Source organism: Musca domestica, unplaced genomic scaffold (genome assembly GCF_030504385.1).
Source record: "Musca domestica strain aabys unplaced genomic scaffold, Musca_domestica.polishedcontigs.V.1.1 15, whole genome shotgun sequence".
NCBI classification, from domain to species: domain Eukaryota; kingdom Metazoa; phylum Arthropoda; class Insecta; order Diptera; family Muscidae; genus Musca; species Musca domestica.
Window position 1 is genome coordinate 5153690 of NW_026712207.1, and position 19813 is coordinate 5173502.

General features: G+C 36.5%; 2 protein-coding genes across 2 annotated transcripts; both read left to right on the forward strand.

Annotated features, from left to right (window-relative positions):
• Window positions 1-6743: 6743 nt before the first annotated feature.
• LOC131801306 (larval cuticle protein 65Ag1-like) lies at window positions 6744-7459 on the forward strand. Its single transcript, XM_059119857.1, has 2 exons — window positions 6744-6983; window positions 7125-7459. Exons 1-2 carry the CDS (start codon window positions 6859-6861, stop codon window positions 7312-7314), a joined length of 315 nt encoding a protein of 104 aa, XP_058975840.1. The 5' UTR covers window positions 6744-6858; the 3' UTR covers window positions 7315-7459.
• An 8435-nt stretch (window positions 7460-15894) lies between these two features.
• Window positions 15895-16382, forward strand: LOC109611613 (larval cuticle protein 65Ag1-like). Its single transcript, XM_020039875.2, has 2 exons — window positions 15895-16033; window positions 16152-16382. Exons 1-2 carry the CDS (start codon window positions 15921-15923, stop codon window positions 16348-16350), a joined length of 312 nt encoding a protein of 103 aa, XP_019895434.2. The 5' UTR covers window positions 15895-15920; the 3' UTR covers window positions 16351-16382.
• The last annotated feature ends 3431 nt before the right edge of the window (window positions 16383-19813 follow it).

The following is a 19813-nucleotide window of genomic DNA, read 5'->3' on the forward strand; positions in this document are numbered from 1 at the left end:
AAAAAAAAAAATACGAAAATTTCCATTAAACCGAGAATATTCGTAATACCGAAGAATTCACAAATACACAAAAAGGTCACTTCTGAACCGTAACATTGATGCTGATATCCAAGATATTGCATATATAACAACATATATACAATCTCATATATCAACAAGTAAAAAAGTAGCTAAGTTCGGCCAGGCCAAACTTTAAATACCTCCCACAATTTCGAAGGAACTTGAAAAATTAAAAAAAAAAATCCGAAAACAACCATTTAAATGGAAACCGTTATGTGGGGAATATACGAAGAAGTGGACCTACATACGAAAATTTTTGTCATTTTTGTGTCATAGTTGTTATAATGACGATGAATAATGTCGCAAATATCAAGAAAATACGGAGTATCGGGAGGTACCGTCATATGGGAGATATACGAAGACGTGGACCTGCTTACGAAATTTTGCCATAAATTTTAGAAACCATTAAGAACTTTCAATACAAAATTTGAAACGGTTCCGGTGAATAATATTGCTGAAATCATCAAAATACCGAATATCGGGAGGTACCGTTATGTGGGAGCTCTACGAAAAGTTGGACCTGCATTCAAAAATGTTTGTCATAGGCTGTAATACCCATTACGAACATTAAATACGAAATTTGAAATAATTTCGGTAAATAATGTCGCTAAATACACGAAAATATCGAATATCGGGAGGTACCGTTATATGGGGGCTATACAAAGATGTAGAATTGCATACCAATTTTTTTTGCCATATTTTGTAGCACCCATTAGGATCTTCCAGAATGAAATGAATAATGTTGCTGAAATCATCAAAATACCGACTATTTGGAGGTACCGTTATATGGGAGCTAAACGAAGTCTTGGACCTGCATTCAAAAATTTTTGTCATAGGCTGAAGTACCCATTACGATCTTCAAATACGAAATTTGGAACAATTCCGGTAAAAAATGTCGCTAAAATCATGAAAATACCGAATATCGGGAGGTGCTGTTATATGGGAGCTATACGAAGACTTGGACCTGAATTCAAAATTTTTTGTCATAGGCTGGAGTACCAATTACGATCTTCAAAAATGAAATTTTAAACAATTCTGGTGAATAATGTTGCTGAAATCTTGAAAATACCGACTATCGGAAGGTACCGTTATATGGGGACTATACGGGGACGTCGACCCATTTACGAACTTAACACTGGTAAACTGTGCATGTATGTATAATAATTTTAGCTTTCTATCTTAATTCGTTCGAAAGATAACGTGATTACAACAGACAGACGGACATCACTGGATCGTCTTAGAATTTTACGCTGATCCAGAATTTATATACTTTGTAGGCTCTGTTGTAAATATTTCGAGGAGTTACAAACGGAATGACAAACTTAATATACCCTCCATAGATTGGATGGTATAAAAAGGGGTGCTTGTTAGACCGTTTATAACTCAAAACGCCTGGACGGATTTTGGAAATTTTCACCAATTCAGAATAAGCTTTTGTCAGAAAAGAAAAAAATCTAGAAAAATCGGATACAAATATGCCAATAACAAGTTAAAAATTATCGGTCGGTTTTGTCGACAGATGTAGGGTAATATTTAAAATATATGTTCGATTATTTTAAAATATATTTTCACTTCAGTTATGTTTATTCAAATTGTTGACCCTCTATGGAGTAGGTTCCAAAGGAATGAGTCGACCGAAGTATTCCATTTTCATACTTCATCTAATACAGATAAAAATATTGGAAGGGGTAAAATTACAAGAAAATCGATATATATCATCTTCACAATGAATATACAACGGATCTTTTGTTAGCAAAAATATTTGGTTGTGTGAAATTTAAAGAGAGTTGGATGCTAATTCAGCTTTCTTTCAGCGTTTTGTTTTTCAAAATCTTGAACCCTATGTGGGGGAGATATCATAAGAAGTGGTCCGATCTTTATAACAGATCTTGTTTTGATGTTCGTAATAAGATGTAACATATCTGAATGGAATCGGATGTTAATTTCGCGTTTCATGAGCGTCATTGAAATTCAAAATTCTTCCCCTTGGCGGTGGAGGTACCAGATGGAGTGGACCAATGCATTCCACTACAGATCCTGTGTTCGTAGAAATAATGGGATGTGTGAAATATGAAGAGAGCCGGATGCTTATTTCGGATTTTATGTCGCTTTGGTAATTCAAAACTTTGACCCTTTGTGAGGGAGGTACCAGAGGCAATGGTCCGATCGCTACCATTTTTATAACAGATCTTGTGTTGATGGAAATATTGAGATGTACCAAGTTTGAATGGAATCGAAAGTTAATTTTGCATTTTATGAGTTTCATGGATATTACAAATTTTGACCCTTTGTGAGGGAGGTACCAGAAGGAGTGGATCGATATACCCAATCTTCACATCAGACCTTGGGCTAATAAAAATATTGTGATGTGTGTAAATTGAACGCAATCGGACTCTGACATTACATCTTATAAGAGTTATAATTATTCCAAATTTTAACCCTATGTGTGGGAGGTACCTGATTGAGTGGACCAATATTGTCCATTTTCGCACCTAACCTATCAATGATACAAATATGAGGATTTCCAAAGTTGGAGCAAATTCGGATTATCTTTTCTCTCTGTGCCGTAAATTATTTTCTTTGAAAATTTCGGGGAGGTATTAGAAAAAGTGGACCGATATTACCCATCTCCGAACTCGATCTTGGTTTGACAATAATATTACGATGTACCAAGTTTGGATCAAATCTGATACTCCTTTTGAAACTGACGAACGGACATCGCCAGATCGACTCCAAATGTCCTGAAACGGATTTGTTCCAAAGAGACCTAGGGTCTAAAACGGTTATTTCGATGAGGCACGTTTTTTTTTTTTTTTTTGATACCGTATCTTGTTGTAAAATTTGATGAAGAATATTTTTGTCTTTGACGTCATCCTCCTAATATGATGATTTGTTGCACAAAATCACGAAAAGTACGGCTTTAACCCAAAAATGTCTCTTTATATATGAATTCCTGGCGTTTATACCTTTGACGTCTTATGAATAATATTATGAAATTTTTGACTTGCCACCATTCCGTTCAAATTAAGTTTTTAACCATATTTTTCAAAAAAGACTAAAAAGGGGTTACAATTTTTGACCAAATTATTCTTCGGATTTTTATCTGCAAACACATATTTATATTAGTCTTGGATGCAGCGGAATTCTTTTGTCCAATATATCTGGTACCTCACACATATTTCAACATTTTATTACACGGTATTTCCTCCAGAAAGGGTCATCATTTTGAATGAACTTATTTAAATAAACTTACAAAGGCTGAGGACATACATCCGTCGGCAAAACCGACTGATACTTTTAAACTTTTTACAGAAATGTTATGGTCCATTTTACCTTTTAGTATTATTCGATAATCATCCAAATTGGTAGGCTCCTGCCCTCTCTTAAACGCCTACCCTAATCGACCTGTAGAGCAACTGCAAAATCAGGAAATGTTCTTCCACCTAAATATTTTGAGAACATCTCCACACACAATGGGCTACTATTCAGAACCTAACCCCAACTTGAAGCAAAATTTTGTGAGAATCGGGCCACAATAGCGACCTGTAGCATGATTACAAATTAATATAGATAGACGGAGCTACGGACGGACATACATAGCTACATCGACTCAGCTCGGCGATATAGGTCTCATATTTCAAGGTATTACACATTTTTATACCCTCCACCATACTATGGAGAGTATATGAACTTTGTCATTCCATTTGTAACTCCTCGAAATAATCATGTCAGACCCAACAAAGTATATATATTCTTGATCAGCGTAAAATTCTAAGTCGATTTTTTAGTCTGTCTGTTGTAATCACGCTATCTTTCGAACGAATTCAGATAAAAGGCTAAAATTTTGCACACATGTTTATTTTTCCAGTAGACAGGTTAAGTTCGTAAATGGGCCATGTAGGTCCACATCTTCGTATAGCCCCCATATAACGGTACCTCCGGATATTCGGCGTTTTGAAGATTTTAGCGCCATTATTCTGCGGAACTGTTTCAAATTTGGTATTTGAAGTTCGAAACGGATACTACAGCCTATGACAGAAAATTGTCTATGCGGGTCCACGTCTCCATATAGCCCGTATATAACGGTATCTCCCGATATTCGGTATTTTGATGATTTAAGCGACATTATTCAACGGAACTGTTTCAAATTTGGTATTTGAAGTTCGAAACGGATACTACAGCCTATGACAGAAAATTGTCTGTGCAGGTCCACGTCTCCATATAGCCCACGTCTCCATATAACGGTACCTCCCAATATTCGGTATTTTGATGATTTTAGCGTCATTATTCACCAGAATTGTTTCAAATTACGTATTTAGAGTTCATAATGGGAACTTCAGTCTGTGACAGAAAATTGTCTGTGCAGGTCCACGTCTCCATATAGCCCCCATATAACGGTACCTCCCAATATTCGGTATTTTGATGATTTTAGCGTCATTATTCACCAGAATTGTTTCAAATTACGTCTTTAGAGTTCATAATGGGAACTTCAGTCTGTGACAGAAAATTGTCTATACAGGTACAGGTTTTCGTATAGGACCTCCCTATATTCGGCACCTCCCTATATTCGTTATTTTGACGATTTTAGGTACAATACTCACCGAAATTGTTTGAGATGTTGTATTTGAAGTTCATAATGGATGCTACAGCCTGTGACAGAAAATTGTCGATGTTGGTCTAGGTCCACGTCGTATACACTCCAATATAACTACTATATTCGGTATTTTTAATATTATAACAGAATTTTTTAAGGATTTTATTTTTTGAAAATTTTCTGAATTCGTTCCAAATGGTGGAGGGTATTCAAAGTTTGGCCCGGCCCGGCACTTACTGCATTTTAAATTGTTTTGGTATGAAAACATAAAACAAACCTGACATATAGTCTAGTAGGGTATTAAAATCACAGCTGCAGCATCCCCAGTTGGTAATATTAACGGTACCGTAATTTGTACTTTTTGTACCATTACAGTACGATTTTTTGCAAACCCAGCCTTATCACACATCTCTGCCCCCAGGTCGACCCTTAGCAAAGAATTAAAAAAATCTAGCTTAAGCCGGGACGTCCGAACGGCCGAACTTACTGCTTTTTAGCTTGTTTTGGTATCAAAACATAAAATAAATCCGACACATAGTCTAGTAGGGTATTCAAAGCACAGCTGTGGCATCCCCCAGTTGGTAATATTAACGGGACCTTTATTTGTACTTTTTGTACCATTACAGTACGATTTTTGGCAAACCCAGAATTATCACACACTCTGCCTCCAGGTCGACTCTTAGCAAAGATTTAAAAAATCTAGCTTAAGCCGTTTCATCACACAAACCCAACCCGAAATACCCGAAAATGTGCGACCCTTTCCATTTTTATAAATTATTTGTTTGGGGTATTGATTTATAAACACCTCAAATTTTAGTGTCTGCAACTAAGTTTTTTTTTCGAAATTCCTCACATTTCGCTCTTAACCAACCATAAAACCGAAGCCATTCACACCTTCATGATTTACGGTGGCACAATGCAGTTTACACATCCCACCCGCACATTAGCCACCCGCGATGGAAATGAGATCGATGATCAAATGCGATCATAATGCGTTACATCTAATCAAATAGATAAGCAACGGATACGCCAGCTCCCCTCTGGCTTCGTGGCTAGAAAAAAAAAAAAAAAAAAAAAAAAAAAAAAAAACAAATAACAGAAGCGGTTGCTATGACTGCAGTCAGTTATGTTTTGGCTGTTGTTGTTGTTGTTGCTGGTACTGCTGCTGTTTTATTGATGGATAACAAACGTTGTTTGATGGATGTTGGTTGGTATTGCCAGGGCCACGCCTTAATTAAATAAGAAATTAAATTGAACTTGACACACAAACGGCAAATGGTGGTTGGTATTTCCCCCTCTGAGCCGCAGAGCAAGCGAGCGAACGAGCGAGCGATTCACTTGAATCGATTAAAGGTTGAAAATTAGCCAAAATAAAAAAAAAAAAACGAAGAAGAAAAAGCAAACGGTGATATCTAGCGATTTTGGTTTTATATCTTTCGGATTTTTGGTCTTTGATCCAAACCACAAGATGAAGAGGAGGTAGAAGATGATCATTGGCGGAGATGATGCTGATGTTGGTGTATTACATCCATGAATGAGAAAACAAGTTTTACGCTGCTTATCGATCGATCGAACAATCGATTGATGATGGCCATACATATTCACTTATTATTTGGTGTTAATGCTTTTTGTCTGTCTGTCGGTAGGTCGGTCGCTCGGTCGTTCGTTCGATCCACTGCCTGGTTGTCTGATTAAATGGAATTTACTTGTAGCAGTAAATATCATCATGCTGTGAAAACTTCATACTCATCTGCATGTTCATGTTCTTTGCATCCATCCAACCAACCAGGCAACCAACCGACCAGCCAACCATTCATGGTCGAATCAACCCACAACATGTCCACAATTTTTATTATCAGCTTTTTTCGCTGTTTTTTTTTTTTTTTTCTTTTGGGCGAACAATCCCTTTTGCCTGTTTTTTTCTGGCTCCAATGTATTTGTAAACAAAAATGGTACTCGTTTCCAAAATCCCAACAACAAAAACAACAACGTGAGCCATACAGCTGTGGCTGGACAATTGCTCATGCCTGGGAGATTATGTATAAAATGCCGGTAATGAGAAGCTGTAGTTAACATTAATTGTCTAGTACTTGCACAGTTAACAGCCAAGCAGCCGATCAATACCGTTCTCTCCCGTTGCCAATTTTAACGGATTTTTTTTAACTCAAAACAACAACTTCGCTTCACAAATCAACAGCATCACCATGAAATTCACCGTTGCCGTTTTGTTTGTTGCCATGTTCGCCTGTGTCTTGGCTGCCCCACCCCAGCAAGAGGCCCAGGTATTACGTTACGATTCGGATGTACAACCCGAAGGATACAAGTTTGCGTAAGTATGAATGAGACATGGACCTACCATTCAACCAAGCAGCCAACTGGTTTGGTTGGATGTATTTGGTTCACTGGGCCAAGGTCATTATTCTTCTTCATTTCATTCACCTTACCTTTCCCTTTCGCTTTTTTCTTTTAGTGTTGAAACCAGTGATGGAAAATCCCACCAGGAGGAAGGTCAGTTGAAGGATATTGGCACCGATCATGAAGCCATTGTTGTACGCGGCTCATTCTCCTATGTCGGCGATGATGGCCAACAGTATACCGTTACCTATTTGGCTGATGAGAACGGTTTCCAACCCGAAGGTGATCACTTGCCTCGCTTGTAAATGCTTCGCCCGAAACCTCACCAAGAAATAACTGTGTTCATTTTGTGTTAACTAGGTTTAGATACTCTTCTTTTTTGTCGCAAATTTCATATTTTAGTTTGTAAATAAAAATCGTTCGATAATAAATTGTGATTTTTAAGTCAAGGAAATTACAAAAATCGGAATTTGTGGGTAATAATGGGAGATGCGAACATTTGCAGACTTTTCACAATGATAATAATCTGGACCAAAATTGAAGTAATTGTAGTATAATCTGGACAAAAATTGAAGAATTAAGTAATTGAAGTAAGGTCACCGGGCCCATCTACTGTAGAGAACATGGACACGATGGCCATCTAGTGACGGTGACCTTACTTTAATTACTTACTTCTTAAATTTTTGTCCAGATTATACTTCAATTACTTCAAATTTTGTCCAGATTATTATCATTGTACACTAGATGGCCATAGGGCCCATGTACCCTACAGTAGATGGCCACCGGGCCCATCCACTGATGGCCACCGAGTCCATCTACTCTACAGTAGACGGCCCATTTACTCTTTTGATTTTTCGCCTAAAAATGCTTTACATCTGTGAAAGTTCTTTTTAGTGCAGGAATTAAATAGAAACCAGATAAAAAGCAGTAAGTTCGGCTGGGCCGAAATTTGAATACACTTCACCATTTGGAAGGAATTTAGAAATTTCCAAAATATAAAATCCTTAAAAACTTGTAAGTAAGTTCGACTGGACCGAAATTTGAATACCATCCACCATTTGGAACGAGTTTGGAAATTTTCAAAAAATAAAATCCTTAAAAAAATTCTGTTAAAATTTTAAAAATACCGAATATAGCCGTTATATTGGGGTCTATACGACGTTGGTCTACATAGGCATTGTTTGTCATAAGCCACTGTCATATTCAAATTCGAAACTTGAAATAAACCCGCGAATAATGTAGCTAAAATCATCAAAATACCATATATAGGGTGGTACCGTTATATCGGAGCTGTGTGAAGACCTTGAGCTGCACAGACAATTTTCTGTCACAGGCTAGAGCATTTATTACGAACTTCAAATACGACATCTCAAACAATTTCGATAAGTACTGTACCTAAAATCATCAAAATACCGAATATAGGGAGGTTATGATATAGGGGGCCTATACGAATACCTGGACCTGCATAGGCAATTTTCTGCCATAGGCTGTAGTATCCATTACGAACTCTAAATACGTAATTTGAAACTACTCCGGTGAATAATGACGCTAAGATCATCAAAATAACGAATATTGAAAGTTATCGTTATATGGGGGCTATACGAAGACGTGAACCTGCACAGACAATTTTCTGTCTTAGGCGGTAGTATCCATTTCGAACTTCAAATACCAAATTTGAAACAATTCCGTTGAAGAATGTCGCTAAAATCATCAAAATACCGAATATCGGAGGCACCAGTATATGGGGGCTATATGAAATCGTGGACCCTGGGCCATAGCCCATTTACGAACTTTAACTGACAAAATAAACATGTGTGCAAATTTTTAGCCTTCTATCTCAATTCGTTCGAAAGATAGCGCTATTACAACAGACAGACAGACGGACATCGCTAAATCGACTTAGAATTCTGCGCTGATCAAGAATATACTTTATACTTTGTTGGGTCTGACATGAGTATTTCGAGGAGTTACAAACGGAATGACAAAGTTGATATACCCTCCATAGAATGGTGAAAGGTATAAAAATGAGAATTTTTGAATAGTAATGGGAGAAGGGAAAATGTGAAGACCTTTCACCATAACAGTGATCTGGAGAAAAATTAATTTAAACAAGATCCATAAAAACGGAAGACAGTGTTATATGGGAGCCATACCAGGTATAAGATAAGTTGTTGCTAGGAGGCTTACTATAGACTGATTTAATGTAATGGGTGCAAAATGGAGAATTATCGCAACATGGGTGTGGCCTTAAATAAAATCCAAAATCCTAAATTACACATTTTTTTGGGAGATTGTTCTTAATTGGGCTATTACAAAAAGTTTCGATTCTCGAAAATTCGAAAATACCAAAATGTAGCTTAAATCACATACGGACAGGAAGAGGTAGGCGTTCCTTCGATGAGAATAATTCTTACCACATTCATAAACACAACTATTGAAAAACAATTTAATTAGAGATGGTCTACTGTAGATGGCCACCGGGCCCAGTACAGTCAATGGCCACCGGGCAAAGCTACTGCATAGTAGACGACCTCAGGCACCAGGTTGCATTTATTATGCTATAGAGATGAAATTTTCCCAAGTAATATTTGTTTGGCCCAGGGACGAACAGTATTGGAATTGGTGAACATCGCTTCAAATTCAGGCATAGGCCACATATGTATATTCAACCGATTTCGGCCAATATCAGTTAAATATCAGAAAAACTGCTAACTAAGTCTAAAGACATAATTTTTACATTTTTTTTAATTTCATTGAATGAAAGCCAAAAATGTCGAAATAACATCAAATTTTAGAATAAGTTGAGATTTGTTCGAATTGGTCACCTATACGAATTTCGGCCTTTAAACGGTCAATTTAACCATCACACGCTGCCCGAATGTTGCTCTGCGGTATTTTGGCCCACTCCCGGCGAAGCGCTTGCTTGAGGTGATCGATACTTTGGTATTTTTTAGGGCCAACCTTGCTTTGCAAAATACTCCAGACTCAATAGTCCAACGGATTGGTATCCGGAGATTTTGGTGGCCATTATGTACGGGAAATGAAGTGAGGAATCCCATTTTGTAACAATTCTTGGGTGGCGCGTGCTGAGTCCGATGCTGCTGAATTCTGTTGGAATGTCTAAGGTCTGCGCCCAAAATATTCGGCATTTATACTGATGCCACGGTCGATTAATATGAGCGGAGAAAAGCCATCGGTAGTTATGGTGGCCCACACCATCGCCATGGCCGGCGCTTGAGTTCTGATGGCCAACCGAAGGTGCACATTTTCAGCTGACCTCTTTGGCAAGCAAACACCATCATTTGGTTTGTTTACAAACTGCTGGACAACGAATGTTTTATCTTCGGAGACGGAGAAAACCAAATTCGGCAGTTCACCACTTTTGGCCAAGAGAGGCAACTCTCTTTTTGAGTCTATTTTCTTTCTGTTGCGGTGTAAGTTCTTGCACTTTTTGGAATTTTAATGGCTTTACCCCCAGCTCATTTTTCAATATTTGCTGAATGGAATATTGCCATATGTTCAGCTCATGAGCCATATTTCGGCCACTACATCGCGGGTTTGATCAAGTTTCGATCAAGTCGCTTCTTTACTTTTCGAACCATTTCTGCTGATGTTGCTGTGTTTTTCCGTCCACTTCCTTGACGTCAGGCTACGCTACCAGATTCACGGTAACAAGCGATGGTACGAGACACAAAAGATTTATTCACATTTAAATGCTCTAACGATAGCCACTTGTGGTTTTCCTGTCAAATATAAAGAAATCACACTATCGCGCTTGAATATCATCACGAAGAACTTTTTTTTTTGGAAAATTCTCACCAAAATGCTTTTGTACGCTTGTAAACAATATAATGAGCTGTCACTGGAATAATTTTAACAGCTGTCGGACGAGTGGCTTAGAAATAACAACAGTCTGAAGTTGGTTGAAGTTTTTTCATCTCACCCTGTAGTTGGTATGATCTAATTCACATAAATTCCCAATAAAAACTTTTTTGTTATGGAAGCTCTACTAAATACACATTGTGGTGTAGGGTATCATATAGTCGGCCCCGCCCGACTTTTGACCTTTCCTTACTGTTTTTGTATGATTCTTAACCTTAAAATTGCTTTACATATGTGCAAGGTCTTTATAGTGCTGGAATTAAATAAAAAAATGTGAAGGAGTTACGATATTTCGCCCTCTATTTAGGTTGCTTGGCGATGTAAACTTTCAAAACGCTTGTCAAAACGTGTATTTTTTTTAGGTATTATTTCATAATTTCCTAAATGTTTCCTGAAATTATTAAATGTTGTGCACAGAGTGTTATCATTTCGGTTCCAAGGAAATCCATTATAACCGCTGTCTTCCGTACAACCAACAAATGCAGGAATCACTTGTGTTCTCATTCGAAAACTGAACTCATCCCTTTGTAACTGTATGATATACATATATACATATGCATTTTAAATTAATTATAATGTCTACAAAACCGACATGCTTGTAAATATGTATATATGCAAATATGTATGTATATTTATTTATCCCTGTTTGTATTATCACGTTGCTATTTTTTCATATTTTTTTTTTAATTTTGAAACTAGTTGCCAAACTTTATTGGTTGACACTACAACTTCATCATTTGACTAAACCAGATTTTTAGTGTTAATTACTATTTTTTATTTATAATTTTTATTTTTTTAATCCTATCTGTTCTTCTTCTCCTTCTGTTGCTTCTTTTGTGTTAAACAAAATTTGCTTTGTTTGGTTGTTAGACACGAGTGAATGAACCATTAGTTGAAAATGAACGTGAACGTCAAAAAAAAAGAGAATAAGCAAAAAATAGCATGTGTCTCTGCCAAAGTTCAATTGGAACTACATCGAACTGGAGGGTATATTGGATTTGTCATTCCATTGCCAACAGCGCGAAATATTTTAAGGGGACGCCATAATGTTCTGGATCACCATAGGATTCCAACTGGATTAATGTCTGTTTGTCTCTTGAAATGAAAAAAAACAAGTAAAAAAGCTGTAAGTTCGGCCGGGCCGAACTTTTAATACCCTCCACCATTTGGTACAAATTTGGCAATTTCCAAAAAATAAAATCCGTTAAAAATTCTGTTAAAATCTTAAGAATACCGAGTGCTTATACGACGACGTGGGCCTGCATAGGCATATTTTGTCATAAGTTGTTACAATAATTTAAATGTGAAACTTGAAGAAAAATCTGTTTTAATGAAGTTAAAATCATTAAAATACCGAATATGGGGGGGGGGTACCTTTATATGGGGGCTATTCGAAAACGTGGACCTGCACAGACAATTTTCTGGCATGGGCTGAAGTATCCATTACGAACTTCACATGCGAAATTTGAAACAATAAATAATGTCCCTAAAATCATCAAAATACCGAATATCGGGGGGTACGGTATATGGGGCTATATGAAGATGTGGACCTGCACAGAAAATTTTCTGTCTTAGGCCGTAGTATCCATTACGAACTTCAAATACCAAATTTGGAACGATTTCGCTAAATAATGTCGCTTAAATCATCAAAATACCGAAAATCGGGGGGTACCCTTATATGGGGGCTATACGAAGACGTGGACCTACATGGCTCATTTTTAGACTTAGGATTTAGTATCCATTACAAACTTCAAATACCAAATTTGAAACGATTCCGGTAAACAATGTCGCTAAAATCATTAAAATCCCGAATATCGGCGGGTACCGTTATATGGGGACTATATGAATACGTGGACCTACATGGCTCATTTTTTGGCTTACGATGTAGTATCCATTACGAACTTCAAATGCCAAATTTGAAACAATTCCGATGAATAATGTCGCTAAAATCATCAAAATACCAAATATCGGGAGGTACCATTATATGGGGGCTATATGATAACTTGGACCTACATGGCCCATTTTCGAACTTAACCTGCCTACTGGCAAAATATACATGTGTGCAAAATTTTAGCCTTCTATCTCAATTTGTTCGAAAGATAGCGTGATTACAACAGACAGACAGACAGACAGACGGACAGACAGACAGACAGACAGACAGACAGACAGACAGACACACAGACAGACAGACGGACATGGCTAAATCGCCTTAGAATTTTACGCTGATCAAGAATATATATACTTTGTTGGGTCTGACATGAGTATTTCGAGGAGTTACAAACGGAATGACAAAATGAATATACCCTCCATAGTATGGTGGAGGGTATAAAAACAGTTCCTATTATATTTGGCAGAGCTCTGAAATTCGGTACTATAGTTGGCATAGTATCTAGGAAAATGGGTTTTGATCGAAACATCGCCAAGTAAGCCAAATGGAGGAAGGAAGTTCCATATACACCACATTTTGGTGTATATGGAATATATATATGGAACAGCAATATTTTTTTAAAGACCCATGGGGGCATAAACCATATTTGTTGAACAACAAACAACAACTAGTATATTTTTTAAGAAATTAGGATTTTTCGATTTTTTTAAAGACCTTGCAAGAAAAATTTTTAAGGTTCTAAGAAATTACAATAATTGACCTTTAAATTGTTTTCCCAGTACCCAAGGAACAACAATTCTGGATTAATTTTTAAATCTGTATATTTTTTAAGAAATTAGGATTTTTCAGACGAATTTATTTGTGTTTGGATTATTTGTTGAGGGACCAAAGGAGCAAAAATCGTAGATATTTTTATTGAATTTTATTTTATTGGACAGCAATCGTTGATTTCAATTTTTTTCAAACAATTTTCTTAAGACCTCTGAAGAAACATTTTTTTGAAGTTCTATGAAATTACAATGAACAACGATTTCGGATTATTTGCAGTTTTTCAATATTTTTTCAAGAACAATAAACTTGATTTTGTTAAGAGTAGTTTTAGAGGGACCCATGGAGAGGGTATTTTTTATCTTATTTATTTTACTTCTTTAAAGAATTCAGGCAGCAACAAACCAGGACTTTTAAGAGGACTCAAATAAAGTTGGTCAAACATGGGTTTAAAAAAGTCAAAGATAAAAGGGGAAAAGGTCGCGGATTTTTTAAAATTCGTTTTCAAGGACACAAGGCGGTCAGCAATTTTGGACCTAAACTTATAGAGGTCATAGGAGGCTCGACAAGTCAGACCTTAACGCAATTATTACTTTTGTTCCACTATTATTAGATTTTCGCTTTGCAAGGGTTCTTGTTATATTTAAAATAGTGTTGCAGTTTTGACCAGATTTTACGAGTTTTAAAACGTATCATTCGAATCATATTTTCATTGATGAGTCGTGGAAAGATAGGCTTAGAGATGTGGTTTCAATGCATGACGAACAATATTCACAGTTTGGCTCAGCCAAACTAAACATCTCTGTCATTTTATACCCTCCGCCATACATAGTATGGAGGGTATATTAAGTTCGTCATTCCGTTTTTAACTTACTGTCGGTCCGTCTAAAGTCTATGAAGGTCAAGGACTTCGTATAGCGCCCATATAACTGTACCCCCGATATTCGGTAGTTTGATGATTTTAGGACAATTATTTACCGGAATTGAATTTCATATTTGGAATTCGTAATGGGCACTTCAGCTTACTACAAAAATTGTCTATGCAGATCGAGGTCTTCGTATAGCCCCCATACATCAGTACCTCCCTATATTCCGTATTGTGATGATTTTAGCGACATAATTCACCGGAATTGTTTCAAATTTCTTATTTGAAGTTCCCAATGGGTATTAAAGCCTGTGACAGATAATTGAAAATTTCAGGTCCAGGTCTTCGTATAGCCCCTATGTAACAGGACTTCCCTATATTCCGTATTTTGACGATTTTCACGACAATTTTCAATGGAATTGTCTGAAAATCCACACAAGGAGTTCCTCCTGAGTACTTTATCTCCTGAAAGAGAATTGTTTTTATAGGTCCACGATATTGTATGGCCACCATATAACTGTACCAACAGACAGAAGTTGCCTTTGCAGGCTCACGTTTTCGTATAGACCCCAATATAAAGGTGACTTCCGATATTCGGTATTTTTAAGATTTTAACAGAATTTTTAACGAATTTAATTTTTTTTTAAATTTCCGAATTCGTTCCTAATGGGGAAGGGTATTCAAAGTTCGGCTCGGCCGAACATACTGCTTTTTTACACGTTTTCACTTTTTCTGTATTAAAGAAAAGCTTCTAATAGCATACAATTAGGGTTTGAATATAGTTCATTTTTTCCTCATGTCAGAGCATGCAAAAAATAACGTTCTGAACTAAAATGCCCCCTGAATACGACAATATCATATTCAACTTGAGTTACGATAGAATTTTTCCTTGTATAGCCTCATGTTTTGTTATTAATTTTTGATTTGGTTATTCTTTTGTATTTTGTTTATAGATTATATACTAATTTACATTTATTCTAATCTCCATTCAGTTTGGCGTCTAATTATGTATGTCCAAAAATTCTACCTCACAAAATACGCCCTTTTACTATTTATTTTGTATTTGTACTTTTCTTTCTCATAATTCACCAAGATTTGCAAAACTTGTTTCAAAATGTTTAAATCGCCACACACAAACGTCATACATACATATATGTATGTATGTATGTATGTGTTTATAGACTACAAGACTACAAAACATAGGCTCATTCAAGGGCGGCACAATAAAGCAAGTTCTTTACACCACCCAAAGCAAAGAAGAGCAACATTTTTAATCCAATACAAAATATGCTGAGTTAAATGTTGGCTCGGTTGGCAATGTATTAAATTAATGCAAATGAAATATTTTAACGCTTTTCAAAAAGAAACCAAAAAAAAAAAAAAAAAAACAGAAAATCTCAAAATCGTTTTTTTTTTGCCAATTTGCACTATAAATAGCTTGTGAAATATCTCGATAGTCAGCACAAAGTTTTCAAACTCTGAACTAAGCTAAACTCAACTCAAACAAAATGAAATTCATCATTGTCTTCGTTGCCCTCTTCGCCTTGGCTTTGGCCGCTCCCGCCGAAGTTGAAATCCTTAAGAGCGAATCTGAAGTTGGTCCCGAATCCTTCCAATACGCGTAAGTATCCAGAACTCTCAAACTCTTATTGACATTGCGTTACCCCGCCGCCGACCATAAAAAAGGATAGCTTAATTCAACATTTTTTTTTTTTTTTTCAATTTTTTCCTCATTACAGTTATGCCACCAGCGATGGTGCCGAAGCTGAAGCTCAAGGTCAATTGAAGAATGTCGGCTCTGAAGATGAAGCTATTGTTGTCAAGGGCTCTTACTCCTTCGTTGCTGATGATGGCCAAACCTACACCGTCACCTATGTTGCCGATGAAAACGGTTTCCAACCCCAAGGTGCCCATTTGCCCGTTGCCCCTGAAGCTTAAGTTGTCTGATTGTTGTTTAGTTAGTTAATAATAAAAAAATGTTTTGTTTATAGACAAAAAAACATATATTTTTTGATTTCGTTTAAAAAAATCAAGTGTAACGTTTACATTTACAAACCAGGTTTATGGCTGAAATTGAAATGAAACCAAAGGGATTTTTGGATAACCAAAAAAGGAAAAATAGCATTCCGTTACCACTGGACTATCAATATTTTAAAAAAAATTTCCTTAATACCAATACTATGAAAATTTTTTTTAAAACCGCCCATACAAAAATCGATTTTCTGGTCATGCCATAAAATTACCTGAGCCAAACAATTTATGCTACGACATATGAGAGTTCAGTGCTCTAATTGGAAAATTAAAAATAAATTTGGTTCAAAATCAAATGTTAACCCTAAAAATACCAGGAGTGTATTGATTGTTATTATAACTCCGCCATGTGGCTACCAAGGTTATATATCACTTAATACGGCCAAAATGTGCCTCATCGGGTTAGATTCCAAATGTCTTTGAACGAAATTTGTTTCAGGACATTTTGAATCGATGCAGCCATGTCCGTCCGACCTTCTGGTTTTCTGTGCACAGGATAACTCTCGTAAGAAAATTACGCAATTTTTTATAACTTGGTTCATTATAACAAGATCACTTTCTAAGATAGGCAAAATCGAAACACTTTCAAAAAAAAAAAACAAGTTTAAAAGCAGTAAGTTCGGATGGGTCGAAAAAATCCGGTGAATAATGTAGCTAAAATCATTAACAAGAGCTATACGAAAACGTGGACATGCAAAGACAATTTTCTGCCACAGGCTGTAGTATCCATTACGAACTTCGTAAAGTAAAAATAAAATCCATTAAAAATTCTGTTAAAATTTTATAAATACCGAATATAGCCGTTATATCGGGGTCTATACGACGTGGGCCTACATAGGCATTGTTTGTCAGAAGCCATTACAATATTTAAATTCGAAACATGAAATAAACGGTGAATAATGTAGCAAAATCAAAATATCGTATAAAGGGGGGTACCGTTATATCGGAGCTGTACGAAGACCTGGACCAGCATAGACAATTTTCTGTCACAGACTATAATATCTATTACGAACTTCAAATACGACATCTCAATATTCTCAATATCGGTGGGTATTGTACCGAAAATCGTCAAAATACCGAATATAGGGAGGTACTGATATATGTGGCCTATACGAAGACCTGGACCTGCATACACAATTTTCTGTCACAGACTGTAGTTCTCATTACGAACTCTAAATAAGTAATTTGAAACAATTCCGGTGAGTAATACGCTAAAATCATCAAAATACCTAATATAGGGAGGTACTATTATATGGGGGCTACACGAAGACCTAGAGCTGCAAGGAAATTTTCTTTCATAGACTGTAGTACCCATTATGAATTTCAAATACGAAATTTGAAACAGTTCAGGTTAATAATGTGAGAAATATTATCAAAATACCGAATATCGGGTGTATCGTTGTATCAGGTCCATATGAAGAAGTTGGTCTACATACACGATTTTATGCCATAGGCTGTAGTACGCATTAGGAACTTCAGATACAAAATTTAAAAATGTCGAAAAAACATCAAAATACCGAATATTGGTTCTATGGGGGCTATACGAAGCCGTGGACCCGCATATGCAATTTTTTGTAATAGGATAAAATAATCAAAATACCGAATATCGGAGGTTACAGTTATATGGGAGCTATACGAGGACCTGCGTATATAATTTTCTGTCATAGTCTGTAGAATCCATTATGAACCTCAGATACGAAATTTGAAACAATACCGATAAAAAATGTCGCTAAAATCATCGAAATACAGAATATTGGGAGACGTGGATCTACACACGCAATTTTTTGTCATAGGATGTAGTACCCATTACGAGTTCTGAATACGACATTTACAAAATTTCATGGGGGGGTCTATTCGCTATCGTGACTTATATAGACAATTCTCTTCCAGGGTGTAAATTACTAAAATCGGAACTCTATGTGTAAAATTTCAGACAATTCCATTGACAAATTTGGCAACAATCATCAAAATTTCGGGAGGTATCGTTATACGAGGTCCATACCAAGACGTTGGAATGCCGAATACCGGGGGTAACGTTGAATGGGGGCTACACGATATCGTGGACCTATATGGACAATACCGAATATCGTAAGGTGCCGATATATTGGGGTGATATACAATATTGTGGACCTATATAGACAAATCTACTTCTGGGGTAAAGAACTCACAATGAACTTCTTGTGTGCAAATACCTCCTTGCGTGGATTTTCACACAGTTCCATTGAAAGCTAAAATCATCGAAATAGCGAATATGGGGGGCACAGTTGTATGGGGGCTATACGTTATCTTTGACCTATATAGACAATTCTCTTCCAGGGGGAAGAATTTTAGGCAATTCCATCGAAAAATGTGTCTATAATCATTAAAATACCGAATATCGGGAGGCATCGTTATATGGGGGTCATACGATATCGTGGCGATACCATAAAACGGCCTGAGCCAAACAATTTGTGCTACGCTTAGAATTTTACGATTAAATCGTCTTAGAATTTTACGCTTTTCTTTGTTTGGTCTAAAATTATTATTTCCATGAGTTACAAGCGGAATGACGAACTTAATATACCCTACATACTATATATGGTGGAGAATAAAAAAGTAAAGGTTGTATCAACTTTCGTTGAAACTTGGCACACTCCAGCATAAAAATCAGCCTTAGATCAGATGAGAAATCGGTTAAGTCCTTCCAATACGAAATATTGAGTCCGAATGGCGCGTTTTATGAGCTTCATGGGTATTTAAAATGTTGACCCTTTGCGGGGCAGGTAACAGAAGGAGAGGATCGATGTATCCGATCTTCACAAAAGATTTTGTTTTATCAAAAATGTTTGTATGTGTGAAATATAAAGAGAACCTGATGCTTATTTCGGATTTTATAAACGTTTTTGTTATTTAGAACTTTGACCCTTTGTGGGGGAGGTACGAGAAGGAATGGTGTGAAATTTGAAGACAATTGGACTCTTACATCATATTTTATAAGAGTTATTCAAAATTTTGACCCTTTGTGGGAGAGGCACTTCATGGAGTGGACTGATATTATCCATTTTTGAAATTGAGATAGAACTGAGGGAAATATTAGGATTTGCAAAGTTAGAGCAAAATGAGCTTTCTGTGGAGCAAAATATTTTCTTTGAAAGTTTTGACCTTTTGTGACGAGGTACCAGAAGGAATGGTCCGATATATTCCATCTGGGTTTATAAAAATATTCTGAATTGTGCATTTGAAGACAATCGGAATCTTACATCACATTTTATATGAGTCATAATTATTCAAAATTTTGACCCTTTGTGGGGAAGGTCCTTAATGGAGTGGACCGATATTCTCCATTATCGCACCTGACCTAGCACTAATGCAAGTACTAGGATTTGCAAAG